At 47.2% G+C, this 23,607-nt stretch overlaps 1 protein-coding gene across 1 annotated transcript in view; it reads right to left on the bottom strand.

Moving 5' to 3' along the window:
• Positions 1-23,607, bottom strand: part of Csmd2 (CUB and Sushi multiple domains 2) — a 570,924-nt gene that overhangs the window by 34,952 nt on the left and 512,365 nt on the right. The window contains exons 47-54 of the mRNA XM_059254992.1: positions 22,535-22,723; positions 20,189-20,335; positions 16,009-16,197; positions 10,515-10,700; positions 9,375-9,569; positions 7,814-7,987; positions 5,864-6,037; positions 1,212-1,385 (exon numbers count right to left, since the gene is read on the bottom strand). Of these exons, the coding sequence (XP_059110975.1) occupies positions 1,212-1,385; positions 5,864-6,037; positions 7,814-7,987; positions 9,375-9,569; positions 10,515-10,700; positions 16,009-16,197; positions 20,189-20,335; positions 22,535-22,723 (1,428 nt within the window). The remainder of the gene's footprint in view (positions 1-1,211; positions 1,386-5,863; positions 6,038-7,813; positions 7,988-9,374; positions 9,570-10,514; positions 10,701-16,008; positions 16,198-20,188; positions 20,336-22,534; positions 22,724-23,607) is intronic.

Below are 23,607 nucleotides of genomic sequence, written 5' to 3'. Positions count from 1 at the left end.
TTCCATATGCATCTTATTACCTGAGTCTCATATTCATAGAATAAGATGGGCAGAAAAAGCATGGGTATGTTTTCCTCCTGTGAAGTGAGATACCTACTTTACTATATAAGGTTTTGTCTCCCTGTATGTGTGTGCATGCTCACATGTTTATATACAGGTCATATACAGGTTAGAGGACAAGCTCAGGTGTTGTTTCTTAGATGATGTCCACTTTTTAAAAACTATCTATGTGTGGATGCGTGTGCATATGTATGTGCCCATATGTGTTTGTATGTGCATGTGGATGCAGGACAACCCTGCATGACATCTTCAGGAACATGGCCCACTTCCTCTGAAGCAGGGCCTCCCACCGGCTGGAGCTCAGCAATTAGGCTAGACTGGCTGAATTGAGCCCCTGGGGCACGCTTGTGGTTTTTGAACTCTAGCTGAGGTCCTCATGCCCCTCAGGCAGATGCTTCCATGGCTGGGCTGCCTCCCCAGCCCTAAGTATTTGTTTGGCTTTTGATGAGTCTCTGAGGTTTCACTGCTGTACTGTTGTAAAAAACCCTTCAAGGCCAGTCTAGAGTTATCCAGAACAGTTTACTTGGACCAGAAGAGGAAGAGCCTCTGCCCAGGTTACTTCTCAGTCTCTGAATTCCTCTCTGTCTCTCTCATCTTCCACCCCTGCTTCTGAAGCCTGATTCTTAGACTCTTTTGCATCTGTTTTTCATTCCAGTTCTGCTGTTTAAACGTTTCCTCATCAATAGAGCTCTAGCGAATGTAGTCACAAAGGAGCCACAGCAGCAATTTGGCAACCATGAGGAAGGACCAGGATGTTCCTCAGAGACAACACAACTTCTAAATTCCTTATTTATGGGAGAGAAGACCCTCTGTGCACACATACACACAGGCACATACACACACACACACACACACACACACACACATACACACACACACAGAGTGGCATTACATGATGATGATAAATTATTTGTTCTATGAACTAAATAAGGCTTGCAAAATGAAACTGTTGATTTCCTCTTATGACCCATGATGAAATGGTACACAACTGTTTCTAGGGGTTGACTGTCTCCATTTGGGACCCTTCTCTGCCTCGAGGATTCCTTGCACGAGGGAAGTAACATTGGGACCGAATTCCACGGCTTGTCCCCCTGGGCTGCAGATGCTCACGGGGTGGTGGGGAGGACAGCAGGGCAGGAGGGGTGACTCACTTCTGCAGGTAGGCAGGGTGTCACTCCACTGCCCACTGGCCAGGCACTGGGACCGAGCAGCCCCCTCGGCTATGTATCCTGGGTTGCAAACGAACTTGACCACGTCGTTGAGGTTGAACTGGCTGCCCTGGGTGAGGCCGTTGATTGGATTGCCGGGGTGTCCACAGGTAATCGCTGCAATCGGAACAGAAGACAGGTGAGTCCACCTACTATTCCACACCCCCCCAGTCAGCCTCTTCTCACCTGGGATGGGTGCCTGTCCTGCGCCGGTCTCCAGGGAGAGCAGGCTTTGGCTAGATCATTGAGGGTGTGGGATAGGCAGGGGCACACTTTACAGGTAGTATTATTTGCCAGCTTTGTACCAGCTGGGCAAAGGATCACGACACCCTCACCAAAGCTAAAAAACCATCCAATTTCATTCAGAAGTGAGGTGAATGCTGAGCACGACAGCCTCGGGAGCCCCAACTTTTCAGGGCAGACAGACCAAAAAGCATGCAAGGGGGACTGAGGAGGGGTCAGAAACAAAGGGCAGCATAGCTCAGCACGAGGCCACAGATAGAGCCAAGGGGACAATCCCACATCTCCCAAGATCATCTGAAAGAGGGAAGGGCCTCAGCCTGTGGGCTCATTGGTGACCCAGGCCCGTCTCCTGCTGTTGCAGCCCTAGCTCACTGCCTCCATCTTACGCCCAGGCTGCAGGCCTTGTCCAGGGACAGCAGGAACAGCCACCCATCACCACCTCCTGTGCACCGTTCTGCCCCTAGAGTCCTGTGCTTTCCACCTGCTCCAGAGCTTTGCCTGTGACATCCTGTCTCTTGCCCTGCATCTCCTGGCAGCGGGGCTCAGGACCAGGGCTCCTTTTCATGAGGAGGTTCTCTCTGGCTGGAATAGAGAAAATGCTGGGGAAGAACTTGACTCAAATGTCGTGGCTTTTGCTGCCAATGAGAGAACAGAAGGTGACTAGAGTGGACAGTCGTGATGCTTGACTCGAACTGTCGCCTTGCTTGAGTGGAGAAATGCCTGGGAGATCAGAGAAGCACATGTCTGCATGCCTTGATGGGGGTGTGCCCAGACATGAGATGGCGGTGCTCCGACCCAACGAACGGGTTAGTAATCCCTTGGTGGAACGATAACGCTAAGGCAGTTGGGAGATGGTGGAAAGAAAGAGGCTGGGTCTAGCAGGAGGAAGTACAACATCAAGGGCTTGTCCTTGGGACCCTGGCTTCTTCCTGTCTCGCCTTTCTGTGCTTCCTGGCTGCTGGGATGTGAACTTCAGGGCTTCACCACAGCCTCCCCACTGTGAGGGATGGACACGTCTGAAACCTGGAGCCCAGAATAAATCTTTCCTGTTGTTATGCCAGGGGGATGAAAGCCCGAGTTCTTATCCCAATACCCGTGTCTTTGACTCAAGTCTAACGGGAGTGTCCTTAGGCTGGTCAGGCACTCTCTACCCAGGCCCCGGTGTCTGGCATTTTCATGTGAGTCTCCTGGGTGCAATGACATGTGTTTTGTGTAGACACATCTGGAAGGGTGACTGGGTATGGCTGGGTCTCACTTTCTGTAAACGCAACAGTGAGGCGGTTGTTAAGGCTAGTTTTAGACATTGCTATGGAGCAGCCTGCTTATCTTAGTGGCCTGCTCCATGTATGAGGAGCCAGATAAAGAGGAGCAATTACAAACAAAACTTTGCTTTATAACAAAAGTTAAGAACAAAACCCCTGCATTTTACATAAAGGCTCACTTTAGGGAACTCTAAAAAGTGAAGAATTTTTCAAATTACTTGTAGGTAGCAGAAGATAATGGTGCTCATGTAAATCCCCCCAAATGCAAATTAACAAGAACAAAGCAGAGAACAGAAAACTCAGGTCTGCAACAACTAAGACAGGGACTGCCTCGGGCTATACATCGCCTGGACGCAGAAGAATGAACGCACCGGGCACAGCAGGCCTGAGCCAGACCTGAAAACTGTAATCTAAGAGAACACTTGAGGAATAAGAGCAGAATGGATGCATTCAGAGACCCACAGGATATCCAGGGAAGCTGTCTTGTAGCATTCAGCCCTAGGAGAAATATTAGACTTCAGGGGCAAAGTGAAAAATAACAAGAATCTCCCTGAAAACCACCCGTGTGTGGGTGTGAAGCTAATCCACTTCTCCAGGTTGAATGATCCAGACAGCCTAGAACGGTGGTTCCTCAGGGAAGGGGTAAGTGGAGAAAGGACATGCTGGTGTGACAACTCCATGTTGCAGCAACACAGGACAGTAAAGTCTAGGAGTCCAGTGCACAGCACAGTGTCTGCAGTTAACAGTATTGTATTGTACACTGGACGTTTCCCAAGAGAGTAGACTGCCAGCATGCTTCCCATACACACAAAGGAAAGGAAATGATATTGTAATTTACTTGACAGTTGTCATCATTTCCCGATGGACATGTATACTAAAATATGCTTAAAATTCACAATAAAAAGGTGAAACACATGCCTGCTCGAATGTGTGCTTACATGCAGTAACATACACCAAAACATTTATGATGGAAGAATATTTTAGAAAACCAAAGAAATGACTTGTGATGCATGATTTTATGGCCAATCTAGCTGCCTTTCAAATGACAAGGGGTAGAAAAGAGTTTTAAACAAGCATGCATCCCCTTGTGTGCTGGTACAGACCTATTATACCAGCATTCAGGAGGTAGATGGACAAGGACTGCAAATCTGAGGCTATGTAAGGGGACCTGGTTCTAAAATACCAAGCTGGGGATGCAGCTTAGAGGTAAAGTGCTTATTTAGCACACACTAGGTCATGGGTTTGATCTACAGGGTGCATGTGCACACATGTGCACACATGTGCACACACACACTCACCACCACCATCACTACCACCATCACACACACACACACACACTCACACTCACCACCACCACCATCACCACCACCATCACACACATACACACACACATACACACACACACACACACACACACACACACACACACACGCACTCACCACCACCATCACTACCACCATCACACACACACACACACACACACTCACACTCACCACCACCACCATCACCACCACCAGCACATACACACAAACAAAAACAAAATAAAACAAAACAAAACAAACCATGGAGGAACTTGAGACTACTACGCAAAGGGTTGCACGGGTTGCACTGAAGAGTCTACTGAAGATTAAACTTGACCCTGCTGAGAAGTAACTGGGAAGGCTTTGGCAGAGTTGGTGATGAATTTAATTGTAGGTCCAAGAATAAAGCAAAAGTGGGAGTAAGCAATCGAATTATAGTTTATAAAGTACATGATAAACATTCCCAGCCCTGACAGAACAGAAGACATGCCCCTGAGAATGAAGAGAGGAAAGAGGAACAGGCCGTGTAGCCATTACCTGAAAGTTCAAGGATACTTAGTATTGACAAACTAGATAATAAAGGGTTGAATAGAAACACGGGGAACTGATGGCATTTCAGTGTACCAAATACAAAGTCAACAACTAAGATCCAAATATCAAAGAGAGTAACACATCATGATGACAGAAAACACAGGAGAATTAGGACCGAACACGTAAGACATATCAACCTATATGAAAGACTTTAACCTGTGAACAGGAAGATATTTCATGTTGGCGCACAAGAGTGCAAGTTAATAGATGTGCCTGCCATTCAGGGATGGTCAAAGATGTGCCACAAAAAATGTGAGAGTTGGAATTCTAAGTCTGAGATCAAGAAAAGTAAAATTCAAGCTAAAAACATATTAAAAGTCATGAAGAAGGTACTTTTAAAGTTGAGACGTCACAATTTGTAACAGAGCCACAGTAGTCGTGAATATATATGTGCCACATGACATGGAAACTACCTCAGGAAAAGTAAGGAAAAATGGAAATGCACTGATAACAGAAAACTTTAAACACGTCTCTCAAAGAAAATAGCTCAAGTGGGCAAAATACGGTAAAAACATAGAGGACAGAATTCATAAAGTACATCTTAGGAATACACCTGTCTGTATGTGTAGCAGAATTACCCACAATGCTGTTCTTCTCCAGTGCACATGGAACATTCATAACAATTGATCAACTGTTTATTCGCAAGAAAAGTATCAACAAATTTCAAGAAACAAAATTATTGTTCATAATGAATATAAAATAAAAGCAAAAAAGACCCTTTGGCTTAGAAATTTAAAAAAATTTATTCTATTAAAATCTTCCAGGTGTAGGGGGCAATTAATGACAAATTAAAAAGCTGCTAAGAATAAGCATGTATTATTAGTATGTATGAGATATAATTAAAACAGTTGATCAGAAGGAATTTTATAGCTCCAAATATTTATAACCATAAAAATAACACGAAATGAAGGAATGAAGATGAGTGGGGTTATTTGTATAAGCTTGTCATCTGCTTGCTGTTTATGCATTGTGTGTAATATAATTTGCAAACAGACTAGAAAATGAACAAAAAAAAGTAAATCAGAAGAAATCACAAGGGAATAATAAAAAAGTAGTTAATGACAGAGACCTGAAGAAATGATGGAGTGATCATATCTTTGGGGGCAAAAAGGATATACAAAACCTTTGGCTAATAGGTAAAGGGGGAAGTCCGTGTTGACGCCGAGCCCCGTGGCTGGGGGGTGGATGACGTACTTACGCACACAGAAAGGGGTCTTGCCCGACCAGTGATGATCTTGCTGGCAGATGCGCACAGACATGCCGATGAGGCGGAAGCCGGCGCTGCACTGGTACACCACGCTGCCTCGGTAGTTGAAGTTTTCCCCGTTGATGTGCCCGTTGACAATGGGCTCTGGGGTCCCACAGTGTCCAGCTTTGGTGGGATGGGGGGAGAGAGTCAATCAAAGAGGGACTTCTACAAAGTGGTGGAGAGCTTAGGTGGGGTGGGAGAGAAAGGACCAAGAACTCAGCCATGCTCCATCTCCCCACCCTCCCTGGAGAACAGTGATCCAGGAGTGACTTCAGGAACCCCAGATGTGACAGGAAGGGTGTTGTGGGCTTGGTGACCCCCAACACCGAAATTGCAGTCCAAATGACCAGCCTCTCTGAGTTATTTTGGCATTTGTGCACAGGTGGAGCTCAGCACTCCCCCCACTCTCTGGGGTTGCTACAGTTTGAGTAAGTCCCCCAATGCTTCATGTGTTGGAAGCTTGGTGTCCAGTCTCTAGGAGGTGGGGAGGAGTTAGGTCAGGCCCATGAAGCGTAATTCCTCTGCCCCCGATTCTGCATGGTGTGTTGCTTCCCCGTAGTCCCAAGACAGTGGGGGCCAAGTGATCATGAGCCGAAAATTCCAGAACTGTGAGCCAAGATTAATCTTTCCTTTCTATGAATTGATTAACTCAGGTATTTTGTCAGTGCTAGAGAGCTAACCCACGGGCCGTCCCCTGGGTACCTACTGTCTTGCTGTGGATATCGTTCTGTATAAATAAAACACTGATTGGCCAGTGGCCAGGCAGGAAGTATAGGCGTGACAAGGAGAGAGGAGAATTCTGGGAAGCAGAAGGCTGAGGGAGTCACTGCCAGCCGCCGCCATGACAAACAGCATGTGAAGATGCCAGTAAGCCACGAGCCATGTGGCAAGGTATAGATTTATAGAAATGGATTAATTTAAGCTATAAGAACAGTTAGCAAGAAGCCTGCCACGGCCATACAGTTTGTAAGCAATATAAGTCTCTGTGTTTACTTGGTTGGGTCTGAGTGGTTGTGGGACTGGCGGGTGACAAAGATTTGTCCTGACTGTGGGCAAGGCAGGAAAACTCAAGCTACACTGTCTAGTGAGCATCATAGCCTAATTAAAGCCATCACAGCTTGTCCTGCTGAGGACCACTACGCAAGACCTGATGCCTGGCCCAATTCATCCTTTCTGAGTGTCACCTCAGTGAGTTAGAATGAAGTGTGGGCGCAGTAGTTTCCCCGGCATTCCTTCGGCTCATTTGACTGTGTGGCGGTAGCCCATAACTGCATCCCAAACAAGTGCCCAAGACAGTGGTTACTGGCCATGACCTCTGTACCCTGGAGGTCGCTAGTGTGTACCACGGACAGATCACCCAATCTGCCCTGCTAGGCTCATCTGGCTGAAACTCTCTTTGGGAACTGAAAGAGCCCAGAAAATAGCAACAGAAGAAAGAACTTAGATAAGGCTCAGTCAGGGAGTACATCAGCCCCGGGAGCAATGAATGTTTTCTCCTTCGTAAGCTAGTTGTTCGTTTAGTGTATACGTGTGTGTGTGTGTGTGTGTGTGTGTGTGTGTGTGTGTGTGTATGTGTATTATAATGTGCATCCATATATACATATGGATACATTCAAAATAATTCTCTAATGTATAATATAAAGGATATTTTAGGTACATTATAAGAATTTGTCTCTATAGGGTGGAGGCCAGGCTGTACTGGTCATCCTAGGGGCTAACTAGGTGAGTGGGTTGACCTTCTGATTAGAGTGTGGACCCCCAGAGTCTGGTCTCATTCTTTCAAGTTCCCCAAGAGAAGCTAGTCCTCAGCTTTAGTCACAGTGGATGCCTGAAAGTTGGTGCTTGGAGTAAGGACTTTTTGAGAGTAGGCAGGTGGGGTGGGGCTGGGGGACCACTCACCAAGGCAGCGGACTTCAGAACCACTCCAGAGCCCATTGGCCATGCACTCCCGCACCCTGGAGCCCACCAGCGTGTATCCGGAATTGCAGGAGAAGATGGCAGTTGCCCCGTAGACAGACATGGTTCCAATGCGGTGCCCACTTGGAGGTGTGGGGAGCTCTCCACAGGAGATGACTGAAAAGATCATAAAATACTCAACAAACCAGCCCCAAGATAGGGACACAAGACACGTGCTGAATAAGATAAAAGCAAATAATGACCAAAGCCAAGAACAGCCTAGCCTTCCTCTCCTGGAGTGTGACCAGAATGTACCTTGACACTGGCTTGCCCCATCAACATGTGTCCCCGGGAACCCAGGTTCCATCTCTGGAGACAAGGCTCAGGCTTGCATACTCGTTAAGAACTCCACAGGGGGCTAAGATGGAGCCATGGTAAGGAAGACATGGTGAGTCTGTGGTGTGCTCAGAGCAGACGGTGACACCACTCTTGTCCTTTTCTGCTGGGACAGTGGTAGCCTCACAGTCCTTCTCAAGGGAGCATGCCAACAGCCTCTGACTGATGTACAAGGTGAGGTTTGGCCACCAAGGCTGTGCTGCAGTGAGGCTGTTCCACACTCATGACCGCTACCCTGCCAATTAACATGGTGTTACAGCATATAGGACCAGGCTTTCCCGCCCCTCCTGTAGGAAATCCCAAGAACACACACTAATTCACCTAGGTCTCGGGACTGGTCTTTGAGACTCAAAGGATCAAAGAAAAGCAATTAGCAATGGAGAGGAGGCAGACAGACTTACGTGGTCCTTCACTCTACCTTCTTCCCTCCTGTACAGACCCAGCTGCAGGTCTTATCACATATGTATCCCTGCCTCTTTGCCTTGTCTCTCTAGTAGACTGTAGGTAAGCTTCTAGCAGGCCGAAGCCACACTCTATTTTCTTAAATTATGTTGTATGCGCCGTGCATGTGCTCGCACATGCGTGTGTGTGTGTGTGTGTGTGTGTGTGTGCGCGCGCGCGTGCATATGACACTGCATGTGTGGAGGTCAGAGGGAAACTTCAGGTGTCTGTTCCCACTTTCCAGTGTGACAGGGTCTCGTTTCTGCCACATACACCAGGCTAGCTGGCTCCTGATCTTCCAGATATTCTTCTGTCTCTGCCTCTGGTCTTGCCACGGGAGTGCTGGGATCACAGACGCACTCATTACCACAACCGACTTAACTCGTGTCCTTATACTTGCATGGTAAGCCGTTTACCCACAGAGCCATCTCCCCAAGCAGGCCACATGCTTCGATCTTTGTACCTCTCTGGCACCTGGCATATAGCTGGGCCCTAATGAATGAATGAATCAGTGCAGGCTACACTGGAGGCTTATGAAAAAGGAGCTTTTAGTGAGATGATACAGTGCTAAGAAGCAAGCCTTTTCCCAGCTCTGGATTCTAGGTGAGCATCCAAAAAGAGGTATGCTGCACTTGCTGGTGGTAACCCCTCTATCTACTCCATGTAGGAGACAGTTCAGGTAGGAAGTACCATGCAAACGGGCCCATTCTGTCCTTCTTGGGCTTACTTTGGCAGGTGGGCATAGACTCTCCCAAGCTCCATCTCCCATTGGCCTGGCAGCGGATGACCCTCTGGCCAGTGTAGTAGTAGCCAGGGTCACAGATGAGCATCAGCTGGGCCTGGAACTGGTACTGGGTCTCAAAGATGAGTCTCCACCGGCCGTGCTCCACGCTGATGCTGCTGATATCGGGGCAGGTCACAGCTGGGGGGACAAGGAGCAGGGACGAGAATCAGCTAATTGATGACGGAAGAAGGCACAAGAGTCTAGAACAAAGGACTAGGGGAACCCAGCACGGGAATGATGAATCCAGGAACATTCGGTTTATGAATGAATGGAGAGGGTTGGGGAGGAGGATGCAGCAGGTGGGGGAGCACAGATCTGTAAAATAGTAATGAGACTGTTGTTTTGCCCGTGTCGGCTACTGGCTGTGGACTGCACACTCCATTTGGTCAGATTTTAGAACTGTCCCCACCCTTCTCTTTCAGATGCCTCTCAAATAGCCCAGGCTAAGAGTGGCTTTGAAATTCTGATCGTCTTGCCTTCACTTGTGGGGTGCTGGGATTACAGCCAGGAACTACCACCCTCAGTTTATGCTGTATAAGCTCTCTACTCACTGAGGTGCATCCCTAGCTGGAGATCTCTATATTTTTTTCCAGAAAAGACAGAAATATGGATATTTTAAAAAATTTTCTTGATTATAAAACTTGAAGTAGTGTGTGTGTGTGTGTGTGTGTGTGTGTGTGTGTGTGTGTGTGTGTACATTTTCAATGAAGCAAACAAAATCAAAACCTGTATCATTGGACTGAATATGGTCCATTAGGTTGTCTACTTGTCTTTTGATCACCAAATTGTCACTTTAGAGTTCTGTGATCAAGGGACATTCATGCAGCTTTCTGGTCATTTTAAGTGCTGTGGTGGTTTATGAAAACACCCCAGAGCATGATGATCCTTCAGTGTCCTGAGAGTAACTCGCAATGGGGACCACAGTTAGTAGACACCCACCTTCATCCTCCCTGAGTCCTCTAACCTCCCACCCCCACCAGGTTCTCAGCTCTCTACTGAACTCAAAGCCCACTCCTTACAGGAGTCTCCTCAGCTGGGTGCCCAACTCCTCCTGCCTCCTGCTACCACCGCCCCGGGACTCACGGACACACTGTGGGGGGACGTTGCTGTTGCTCCACAGGCCGGTGTCCAGACACTCGGCGCTGGCCTCAGAACCCGTCTGGAGGTGGTAGCCTTCATTGCAGCTGTACACAGCCTTAGTCCCCACGGTGTACTCCTTGCCAAACACAATGCCATTTTTGGGAGCATCGGGGAGACCACAGGAGAGAGCTGGCAGAGGAGAAAGGGTGTCATGAGCATTTCTGACCCGAGATGTCCTGAGACTACACTTTCATCTTTCCCATCCTGTCTCAAAAACCTGAGTAAAGACCAACCAACAAAAAAGGCCCTACTAAGAAAGACAACAGGAGAACCGTCATCAGAGATATCAGAAAGGACAAACGGGAGGATGGGATGGAGAGAGAACTGTGCTCACAGATTAAATACAGGGAAAAGGCTGCAGCCCAAACCCTGCAGGAAGGAGCCTCGGGGAAGACTTCCTTCCATTCTGCCCCACAGGTGCGGTGTGAAGGCATTCAAGCCTCTGGTTGCTGGAAAGAACCAGGTGCCCCTTTTCCTCAAGGTGTGGGGACAGAGTCCCTTGAAAGAGTCAGGAGTACCAAGGTGCGGGCTAGCATTCCAAGGGATGCTCTTTTTAATAAAAGATTTATTACATTTCATTTAATTAATGTGTGTGTGTGTGTGTGTATGTGTGTGTGTACATGTGCACTTGCATGCATGGGGAAGTCAGAGGAAAACTTGCAGGAGGTGGTTCTCTTCTTCTACCATGTGGGTCAAATTTAGGTTGTCAGGTTCAGCTGCCGCATGGAATTTAGGGTCTCTCCATGTGAAAGCTGTCTGCTCATCCCTGCTGTACACCCACATCCAGATTTTACTCACAGGAGAAACCTCAGGGGCAAAGAGAGTTACACAAAATAATGGAACTCAACCACCTGCTCCCTAGCTTTTACTTTTTAAATATGGACAATCAAAGGTTACTACACAGATGAAGAAAACCAGTAGTGTCAATGTGATAACAGTAAGACTAAACACCTGGAGGGTGGGGCAGGGAAACCCCCCCTCAGGAGACAGAGCTAGTTCAAGAGACGGGAGATATGAGATTGCTGAACAAGGCAGGCAGTAGTATCCTGAGACTAAGTGACACTCGACATTCATGAAATGAGAAGAGAGAGCTTTGAAGAAAAACATCAGAGGAAGGACTCCTTCAAACTGTCAAAATACACATAAAGTAAAGGGACTGGATATTAAAAATAAAAATTTTCCAGAATAAAGACCCAAAAGACAGCCTGAAAACAAGAGAAAAGGACTGAAAAATGGGAAGGATCAGTCTGAGGGGTCCAATGTCCAACTATTTAGAGCTCCAGAAAGAGAGGAGAAAGTGGGTGAGTTAACAGAATTATCCTAAATGAACATTTCCAGGAGCTGAAGACACAAGTCTTTAGGCTGAAGAGAAACAAAGGGACACAAAGAGACCATTGGGAGGCAGAGGGGAACCGGGTGAAGGAGGGGATCAGGTGGACCCTTCCCCTCACCTGTGTTAGGTATCCAAAGAAAACTGAACAAAGCCTTCAGACTTGAGAATGACATTATTTGTAACCTAGAGTTTAATCTATTTACCCCGCTAAGCAAAAGTAATGACACCATATGGAAAAATAAAAAACCCAGGATGGCTAAAACAACCCTGTATAGTAAAGGAACTTCTAGAGGTATCACCATTCCTGACTTCAAGCTCTACTACAGAGCTATAGTAATAAAACCAGCATGGTATTGGCATGAATCAAAGACCCTGATGTAAATCCACATACTTATGAACACCTGATTTTGACAAAGAAGCAAAAATTATACAATGGAAAAAAGAAAGCATCTTCACCAAATGGTGCTGGAATAACTGGATGTCAGCATGTAGAAGAATGCAATAGATCCACATCTATCGCCCTGCACAAAACTGAAGTCCAAGTGGATCAAAGACCTCAACAGAAATCCAGTTACACTGAATTTGATAGAAGAGAAAGTGGGAAGTAGCCTTGAAAACATTGGCACAGGAGACAACTTCCTGAATATAACACCAGTGCACAGACACTGAGATGGACAATTAATAAATGGGACCTCCTAAAACTGAGAAGCTTCTGTAAGGCAAAGGACACTGTCGATAAGACAAAACAGCAGCCTACAGAATGGGAAAAGATCTTCACCAATTCCACATCTGACAGAGGGCTAATCTCCAAAATATATAAAGAACTCAAGAAATTAGACATCAAAATACCAAATAATCCAATTAAAAAACGAGGTACAGATTTAAGAAGAGAATTCTCAACAGAAGAATCTCAAATGGCCGAGAAACACTTAAAGAATTGCTCAACAACCTTAGTTATCAGGGAAATGCAAATCAAAACGACTCTGAGATATCATCTTACACTTGTCAGAATGGCTAAGATCAAAAATGCTAAGGACGACCTATGTTGGAGAGGATGTGGAGTAAGGGAACACTCCTCCACTGCTGGTGGGAGTACAAACTTGTACAGCCATTTTGGAAATCAATATGCAGTTTCTCAGAAAATTGGGAACCATTCTAACTCAAGACCTAGCTATACCAATCTTGGGCATATACCCAAAGGATGCCTAATCATACCACAAGGACACTTGCTCAACTATGTTCATAGTAGCGTTATTCATAATAGCCAGAACCTGGAAACAACCTACATGCCCCTCAACCAAAGAATGGATAAAGACATTGTGGTACCTTTAAACAATGAAGTATTACTCAGTCATTTAAAAAAACAACAAAAAACAATGACATAAAATTTGCAGGCAAATGTATGGAACTAGAAAAAAAAAAAATCATCCTGAGTGAGGTAACCCAAACCCAGAAAGACAAACATGGTATGTACTCACTCATAAGTGGATAGTAGCTGTAAAGCAAAGAATAACCAGGCTACACTCCACAGCCCCAGAGAAGCTAGGTAACAAAGAGAACCCTAAGAGAGATGTATGGATTTCCCTGGGAAGGGGAAATAGATGAGATCTCTTGGGTAAATTGAAGGTGGGGTGGGGCCAAGGGGAGGGGATGGGTAGAGGGGAACATGAGGGATCAGGTTGGTCAACTTGGGGGTGGGACAGAGGGGGAGAGTAATGAAAAAGATATCTTGATAGAGGGGGCCATTTTGGGGTTAGGGAGAAATCTGGTACCAGGGACACCCCCAGGAATCCACAAGAATGACTCCAGCTAAGATTCCTAGCAATAGTGGAGAGGATGCCTGAACTGGCCTCCTGTAATCAGATTGGTGACTACCCTAATTGTCAACAGAGAACCTTCATCTAGTAACTGATGGAAGCAGATGCAGAGAGCCACAGTCAAGCACTGGGCTGAGCTCTGGGAGTCCAGTTGATGAGAGGGAGGAGGGATTATATGAGTGGTGGGGAGGGGGTCAAGATCATGATGGGGAAACCCAGAGACAGCTCACCTGAGCTAGTGGGGGCTCACAGACTCTGCACTGACAGCTGGGCGGCCCGCATGGGAACAACTAGGCCCTCTGCATGTGGAAGACAGATGTGTAGCTTGGTCGGTTTGTGGACCCCCAGCAGTGGGATCAGGACCTATCCCTGGTGCATGAGCTGGCTTTCTGGAACCTATTCCCCATGTAGGGATGCCCTGCCCAGCCTTGATGGGACTATGTGTATGCTCTCCAGAGAACCCTCATTGCCATAGAGGAGGAAGTGAGGCAAGCCTGCTGGGTAGTAAGTGGGGGCACTGACTTCTTAGTTGTGGAATGTGGGTTCCAGAGAATACAGCAGCTCAGAGAAGGGGCCTGAAGAAAGCTTAGGGTAGAGAGTGGGAGTTGGGACCTAACAGATCAGACATTTGGAAGTTTCCAAATGGATTCTGGAATAGAGTTGTCCTGGCTGATGTGGCTAGAGACACGGAGACTGAAGCCAATGATATCTACCGTGTGTGACAGCCAGTCCCTCTGTAGAATATTAATACCACATTTTTGGTCTTTTCCAAAGCAGACCCGTATGGGTCAGGAGGTTGTGAGAGTCAGAGTTGACAGATGTCATTAAAGATGTCAACACACTGGGAACCAAGAAATAGAAAATGAAACAGCAGTGCCTCCTCTGTCTACAGTGGGCAATCCTTTCCTTCTTTTTTCAGTGCACACATGATGTTGGGGTTCAGAGAAAAGCACCTTCACTGCTGCTGGGAGAAGCGTTCATGAGGAAAAAGTCTGAGCAGGGCCCAAGGCATCAACAGCTGCAAAGTGTGTGTGTGCTGTGGTCCACCAGTCTCCTTGCTGGGAATTCCATTTGAGGAGATAAATAGGAATGCTCATAGAGACAGAATTACAGCTATGTAGTAACAATGTAACAGAAGCTCAAATGACCCACGGTAGGATGACACCTAAGTGAGTGTCAGTTTTCCCATAATGCTGTGCAGCCATCAACAACAATAACAAGGAAGTATTGGCAAGTACATGAAAGATGCTAATTGGTATTTAGAAGACCAAAAGAGATATACTAAATTATTAACAGTAGTGATCTCAGGGCAGAATTATAGTTCATTTTCACTCTTTTCCTTTGTGCTATTTGTTATTCCTACTATTTCAAATTTCTAGTCTGGAAGTATGCTAATTTTTGTGTGTGTGTATATATATATATATATATATATATATATATATATATATATATGTGTGTGTGTGTGTGTGTGTGTGTGTGTGTGTGTGTGTGTGTGTATGTGTGTTCAGATGTGCTTTGTGTGTGTGGGCATGTGGAAACCAGAGGATAGCCTTAACTGTTGTTCCACAGGTACCATCCTAGGTTTTTGAGATAACATCTCATCTTATGCCTGGGGCTCACCAAGCAGGCCAGGTTGAAGCCTCAGTGATCTTTCTGTCTCTACCACTCAGGCAATGAGATCGCAAGAGCATGCCACTACCCCTGGCTTCTATATACGGGTTCTGCAAGATCAAACTCAGGTCCCATGCTCACAAGGCAAGCACTTTACTGACGGGGCCATCGCTGCAGCCCCTATGACTTTATTTTTTATTAGTGCTTATGGATTATACAGAGCAAGATATTTCATCATGACAAGAACGTATGTTCTTATAAAGGGAAAAGCCCCCATCAATTCTAAAAGGTAATGCGTGCAAACTGAATAGCAGGTCTCAGGGGCTTGCTTGACTCATTTGGTTTAGGAGCCAGACCCCATGTCTCCCTGCCTTTGGGAGTTCTTAACTGCTAGGAAGAAGCAGGTCCTTTCTTACCGTGGGGTTCCTGACACCGCCCTTCCATCCCCCATAGCACTTCCTCTTCCTGTCACTTAATGTCTTACATCACCACCTCTCCTGTGGTGCTGGAAACACTGTGCACCTGTCATACCCAAAGCTGAAGGAAATGTTTGCTGAAGCAAAGACTCCATCCCCAAGCCCTGGGAGACTCACATGTGGCCCGGACGGCTCCTGAGACCAGCCCAAGGTGACTTGGAGCTGAGCCACCTGGCTGCTGCTTTAGCCCTGCTGCTCACCTTGACAGAGAGGAATGGCCTCACTCCACAGGTGGTAGCCTTGGGGGTGTCGGGTACAGATGGCCATGCTGTGTCCCACCAAACGGTAGCCTGTGTCGCAGCCAAAGTGGATGGAGCCGCCCGGCTGGGTGGTTGTCTGGCCCAGGATGAAGCCGTGGAGTGGAGCCTTAGGCAGGCTGCAGTAGGGAGCTGAAGAGTGAGAAGAGGCTGAGCAGAGGATTGTCAGAATCCCACTTCTGGGATGAGCAGGCTGTCTCATAGCAGCGCCCCCCCCCCCCTTTCCTCTGCCATGACCGAGTTCTTTGGTATTTAGGAAGGCCGGGGTGGCTGACACCGAATAACAGTTAAGTAAAGCCAGAACAAGAACCAACAAAACAAATCAAAACAAAGGGTCATTGAGGACGACACCACCTACAACCTGTTCTGTAAACCACAGGGTCTCCTTGGCTGCCTGAGCACAGCCCGGGTTGCTTTCAAAGCCCTTGCGACCACAGGCAACCTTATAAAGCAGGACCCAGTGGGACTGGTTTCCTAAGCGTGTGACACCCTGGCAAGTCACTGGCATGATGAGAGAGAGAGAGAGAGAGAGAGAGAGAGAGAGAGAGAGAGAGAGAGAGAGAGAGAGAGAGAGAGAGAGAGGACGTGAGTAAAGCAATCCCGTTCAGAGCAGGGCACTCAGTGCCCAATAAGTGGTTGTTCTCTTCTGTTGTGTTGGGAATGCCTGGGGATCTGGGATATACATCTCCCTACAGAGCTCATTCCCTGGCCCCCCAACGTATGGCTTAACATATTCCATTCATTTATCCGGTAAAGAGTTCTCAGGAGTCCACTAAGTGCCAGCTGCTGTTCTAGTGCTGGGGTCACACAGAGAAGGAAGCCGACAGAAGTCCCAGATGGAGGGGACCCACGCCACAGCTCCTGCTGGGGACCCTGTGTGACAGTTATCACTGACAACTTGACAAGGTCTAGACTAACCTAGGGACAACTCTCTGGGCACAGCTGGGAGGGAGCTTCTATACTGCGTTGATGGAGGTGGGAAGTCTGCCCCAGATGTGGGCAGCGCCATCCCATGGGCTGGTCCTGGACTCAATAAAAAGGAGAAAGTGAGCTGAGTACCAGCGTTCATCTCTCTCTGCTTCCTGACTACAAAGGCAATGTGACCAGGTACCTCAGGCTCCTGCCGCTGTCACTTTCCCATCATAGTGACAGACTGTATCCCCAAGTCATACGCCCAGATAAACCACTTCCTCCTTAAATAGGTTTAGTCAGGCATTTTATCATAGCAACAAGGAAAATAACTAACCCTGGTTAGATCTGTGAGGCTGTGAGGGGAGGATGATCCAGGAGCCTCACCCCCTCTCCCCTTCATTTGCCTGAGGTCTCTGGCCGGGCTTCCCGAACAGATAGGGATGAGCAGATTGGGAAGCAGGCCCTGTCCTCACTGGCTCTCACAGAGAGACCTCTGACTTTCAGCCTGTAGGTTATGGCTCTGCTCAGGTAGAAACGGTGTTTTATTAAATGTGTGTGCTCTCCTGCCATGCCTCCTCTGTCAGGCATATCCCAAATCTATGTACCTCCTTTACCCAGGAAGGAGAATCTGATCTAAAATACGCTTAGTCACTGCGACAGACACAGGGCTAAGTCACGCACGTCTGCGGTATCTTAATTATTAAGTACTAATTGCTGTACTGTGTAATGAATTTCTTTTCTACATGGCATATGTACTGTAATTACAACTGACTCATTACTTCCAAACACATTAGTCTCTGAGCAGTAAGGCAAAGGGAACTCCTTAAGAGCTCTTAGCTCCAAATTCAGCAGTGATGGTAGGAAAATGCCATTTTCCCTTGACAGGAGCAGCCATTAGGAACTCAGCCCGGAACTCCCCAATGGATTATCCTGAGGCCTGAACAGTTAGCGCTCTGTCAAATAACCCTATCACCAGCTAGTAACAGGGCAGTAACAGGTCATGGGGTCATGAGGTCATCTTTTCTCCAGCTGTGGGCATCTGGGAGAGGAGAGTGTGGGTGGGATCTGCAAAGGGAAATGGACTTTGAGGGAGTCAAGGCAGGGCTCCCCTCAGCTCCCTCTGGTCAGTTCTTCTCGTACCCACTGGTTCTCCAGAACTACCGCTGGGTCCTCATAGTGTGACTGGTCTTGCAACAAGGAGACCTATTAGAAGATATGGACAAATGGTTCTTCAGGCAGAACTTGGTGATGTGATATCTCTGCTAACCAATATTCTTGTGTGTGTGTGTGTGTGTGTGTGTGTGTGTGTGTGTGTGTGTGTGTGTATGTGTTTCAGTGTGTGCAGGTGCAGGGATATGTGTGCGCACAGGTGTGTATAGAAGGTAGAAGCCAACTCAGATCTCATTCAGGATGCTGTCCGCTTGTTTCTAATTAATTAATTAATTAACTTATCTATCTATCTATCTATCTATCTATCTATCTATCTATCTATCTACCATCTATCATCTATCTATTTATTTTTGAGGCAAAGTCTCACTGGGACCTGGGACTCACTAACTGATTAGGCTAGGCTGGCGGGGGTGGGATTACTCGTGCATGCCATCACCCTCGGCTTCTTACTGGGGTTGTGGAGGGTTGCACTAGGGTCCTTGTGCTTGTGTGTGGCAGGTACTTTGCTGACTGAGCTATATTCCTGGCTCCCTGAAACTGCTGGTCTTTGTCTAATCCTTGTCTGGCATTCAGGCGTGAGGAGGGAACTCCCATGATCCACAGGCATTCCTTGCAGCCTCCAGGGCCAGAAAGCACGGCCAGCAATTCACTGGACTGCCCTTCACAGCTGACATCAAGGTTTCAGCTTATCAAGCAGATCAGTGGTCCCCACAATGAGAGTTCAGAGAAAGTCTATTTTCTCCATCTAATTGTATCCCAGGGATATTTTTATCAAAGGCCTGGCCTTTGATCTGACCATGCCCAGACAATATGGCTTTTCAAAAAAAAAAAAAAAAAAGTGAAATCCTGTCAATTGCAGCAATGTAGATGGAAATGGAGGACATAACGCTAAGTGAGTCAGGCACAGAAAGGCAGCCGGGGGTGTCTGAAGCAGAGAGTGTGATGGGGTCACCAGAGCTTGGGACCAGTTGAAGGCAGAGGGGGTAGAAGGAGGTTGGTTTTGCAGCACAGATGGGCAGCTGTAGGTCATCACACACTGACTATGCATTCCAAAGGTGGTAGAAGAATGGATTCCAACAGTCTCCAGCACAGAGAGACAAACTTGGGACGTGACAATCGTGTTAATTGCTCCCAGTGATCGTTATGATTGTACATATGTATCAACACATTATATTGTGCACCTCACAAATGTGTCCAATTGGCATCTGCTAATGAAATGCTAATAAAGGGATATGGCTTGCACAACAGGAAAGGGTATTCTCTGATGCTGTGGAATAATGCTTTTGTACACTGGTTTAATAAAACACTGATTGGCCAGTAGCCAGGCAGGAAGTATAGATGGGATAAGGAAACAAGGAGAATTCTGAGAAGGGGAAGGGCGAGTCAGGAGATGCCATCCCGCCATCCAGGGAGCAGCATGTAATGGCACACAGGTAAAGCCATGGAACACGTGGCAACATATAGATGAACAGAAATGGGCTGAGTTTGAGTGTAAGAGCTAGTCAGTAGTAAGCCTGAGCTAATGGCCTAGCAGTTTTAATTAATATAAGCCTCTATGTGTTTGCTTGGGTCTGATTGGCTACAAGACTGGCGGGTGAGAGAGATTTGTCCTGACCATGGGCCAGGTGGGACACAGGAAAACTTTGGCTACACTCTGATGCCTCCCCTGTATGATTCTGTGTCTCAGAGTTGCTCAGTCAAAGGACTTCTAGTAATATCTCCTAACCACTTAAGAGGCTAGGATCCCCTGGGCCTCATCAGATCTCATAATGAACAGTTACAATCCTGGAGACTCAAGGTGGGAGTATGAGAGGAAAGAGATGAGGTTAGAGGTGGGGAAAGGACCTGGACACGACGAGGCAGGGGACTGCCTCTAGTCATGCTTGTGCAGTGTCAGATGAGGAAGACAGAGAACAGGAAGAGGTTGCCCCACCCACACAGGGAAGGTTGTCACCTTGATGAGGAGATGGACCAAGGCTTCTTTGGATGTTTCGGGGTTCAGAGCAGAGGCTCTTTTTAGGAGTTCTCACGGCCTACTCACCTGAATACCGAATCTTAAAGCCCTTCCGATTGTAGGCGTGGTCAGATGACCAGCGCAGGTACACAGAGTTGCTTGTGCTCGTGACGATCAGAGGAGCTGAGTAGTTCCCACTGAGAGCTTTCAGTAGAGGACTCTGTCCCGAGGGACCTTGGGTGAGAAAGACACAGGGTTACAGGCCATTCTAAGTCTAGAGAGAGGGTAAGTATAGGCACAGCGGGATGGCCGGGTGACTTGGCATCTGGTGGCCTTGCTGAAGGACTCTCTTTTGTCCACCCTTAACGGAAGCAGTGCTCTGGAGTCAGCAAGCGAGATGAACTCTATCTGCTGTTTGCCAGGGTCAAGTAGTTAGTTGATGGAAGAGCTGGTTTTCAAGCTGGGACCCTCTTCTGATTTCTCTTGTGCACGCTAAGAATAGTGTGGTGCCCACCATACAGGAATTTCGTTTATTGAACAGGTATATAGAGAGAGCCATAGAGCCCAAGGAAAATGGTAGCTCCCAGAGTCATAAGTAATAAAGCTCCTCAATGTGCCTTCCCAAGGTTTCCCAGGGAAGTGCTTTCTTCTATGTCCTGCCTTAAATGCTCGGATTGCATCTCAGGGCTCTGGTTCAAGGAGCATAATATAAGTCTTGGAAACTCATAACCCAGGATTTATAGTCCTGGAGAAGGCTGTGAGTGAAGGTTCCAATACACCGTTGAGACAGTTCTTGGAAGCTTGGAAGAGTAATGGGCTAAATTTAACAAAGTAGGGGTGTTTGAGCTGCTGTGGCAAACTGGGAAGGTAAGGGTCCAGAAGTGAAGAGAAACAACACACTTGAACAGTTCTATCATGAGGAAAGAACTCAAGCTGCTCCTTGGGAGGGCATGGGGGAGACTCCACGTACTAATGCCATCAAGAACGCTCTCGTGAGGACATGCTGTCCTCAGGAAGTGGGGCTGATGAAACCATTCTTTTTAGCATAACAGGGATGAGAAAACTCTGGAACACAGAGGTCGGGGGAAACACTTCACGGACTGAAGCAATACGGCTGTAACCGGAAATAGGTAACAAGGCTGGGGTGGTAGTTGGAAGGACCTAGCCTATAGAAGCTGTGGGGATCACCCACATGTGGTTACTGTGGATACTCCTAAGGGCAAGACAGCTGGGTAGACAAAGAGAGCAACTAAAATAGTATGAATTTATGAGCACAGCGAACAACAATAGGGAGGAGAGCACCTCCAGCAGAAAGATTTAGCCCTCTATCCAGCTTGCAGACCCAAGCCAGGCTTCACTTCCCCTTCACTGCAGAATAGTTTGGCTAAAGGAGATGTCGGGTCCCTACAAAAAAAAAAACCCTAGAAAATGACACCAATTGTACATAACGGTCATTCCTCCGGTTCTTCCCTTTACAGACTCACCACTGTTCAGCTGAATGTTGTCAACACAAGAACAGCTGAAGTTATTAGAGATTTTGGATACACAGTTTGGATTGATGCTGACTCCTGAAATCTCAATCCTACCATGGCTGCTCTGTCAGGCAGCAGCACCTGAGGAGAGAAGCCCTTTCTACCCCATAGTGCAAACTCAGTCAAACATCCACAGGTAGCCGGACCCCCGGTGGCATCTTTACCAGAGCAGACGGACACAGTCCTGGTTACCCAGAATGCAGCTGTGGTTCTACAATGTGCTCATCTCCAGGCTGTCAGGAAGGAGCAGCAGGAGCAGTTTGCACTGGCATGAGGTAGGAAACAGTGTACGTTCACAGTCTTGGCCCAGAGCTCTGTCAATAAGCCTGATTTTTATCACGATATAGTGAGAGGGGACGGAGATCTGGTCATCTTGCAGAATGTAGCATTTTGGTTCTCTACGTAGGATTTTCTGAGCCACCAGGGACAGTTAGTGTAGATATTTTAGCTAGTCTCATGCTCCAGAAGGAGGAGATAAATCCTACAATGTTTGTGATGGTATTTTGATGGTATTTTGGTTTGGGACATACTGAGGCGCTTTCTCTAGAACAGCAAACGACAGCGCCTCTTGTCCTACAATGAAAGAAGCAGTATGGAGTTGGTGGACAGGCCTTCTTGGGTTTCAGAGGAAGCCTACTCCTCACAGAGGACTACTGATTGGCTGATATTCAGGGGTTCCAGCTTTGAGTAAAAAATGGTTTGTAACAGATCTAGACTACTATGTAAGCAACAGACATACAGCGCTTCAGTTCCCTGATCTTGGGTTTCTATGGTAGAGGCAGACATTATGTGGTGCCTCCAGCAAGTTCTGACAGGAAAATGAAGCTCAGCTACCCCCAGAAGCTGAGAGCAAGTTGGTGCCTTCTGTAGCAGAGAATTGCACGGTCTTTGAGGGACTCACCGTCGAAGATCTCAAACTCATCATACTGCTTCTCGCTGAGGAAGTACTCCACCGTGATAGAGATGTTGTACTCTGGCTCCACCCTCACCAGCCAGGAGCAGGTCTGGAACTGTGGGTAGCTTCCGGGGTAGCTCTGGCTAAGGATCACGCCTGTGGAGTCTGTCAGAAGCTCGTTGGTTGGGCAGTGCACTGGAAAAAAGAAAGAGATACTGTGTCCATGACATGGAGACAGAACAGGGTGGGAATATTAGCTTGTCCGTGGAGTAGAATCACCCAGCAAACCTAGCATTGAGGCATTTAACAAGTCCTCCCATTCACTGTCATAGTGTACATGACAAGAAGTCACTTCAGATCCCAGGTCAACATGACAGTATTGTTGGAATTCATAGCAGACCAGCTGGTTGAAATCATTCCCTAGTGTGGGTGTGGGTGCTGCTACCTGGATCTGAGGTAGATGAGGGTGGTACAGATATTACAGGCAAAAGTAAGGCCACCCACACCCAAAGAGCCACTCAACAAAACGGGTTTAGTTCGTACAGAGATAGAATAGTGCAGAAGTAAACAGCAGATAATGAATCAAACACACCTGGATTTTAGATCCCAACTCTGCCACTCTACTACTGTGTGGCCTCCAACAAATTATTCCCTTTCAGTGTGATGGCTTTTCCAATACAAACGAGAAGTCCCTACCACACAGGATGGCTGTACCATAGAAAATATACAACTTTATATCAAATCACATATGTAGAGTCTGCAGCATAGTCTCAACACACCATAGAGATGGCTATGGTAACGATGGTAACTGCATCAGGAGCAGAAAGATCAGCAGGGTTTGGCTGCAGCCTGATTCATAGCATTAAAGGGTCTAAAACAACAATGTTGCCCTAAGGAAGACAGTGTGGACTTCTGGAAAGAAGAAGCAGGAGGAGAAGGAGGAAGTGGAGGAGGAGGAGAAAGAGGAGGAGAAAGAGGATCAGGAGGAGGATGAAGAACTGGAGGAGGAGCAGGAGGAGGAGGAATAGGAGGAGGAGGAGGAGCAAGAGGAGGAGGAAAAGGATCAGGAGGGGGATGAA

The sequence above is a fragment of the Peromyscus eremicus genome, chromosome 2, assembly GCF_949786415.1.
Source record: "Peromyscus eremicus chromosome 2, PerEre_H2_v1, whole genome shotgun sequence".
Taxonomy (NCBI): domain Eukaryota; kingdom Metazoa; phylum Chordata; class Mammalia; order Rodentia; family Cricetidae; genus Peromyscus; species Peromyscus eremicus.
Note: the sequence above shows the minus strand (reverse complement) of the source record. Positions and strands in the feature narration are given on the sequence as shown.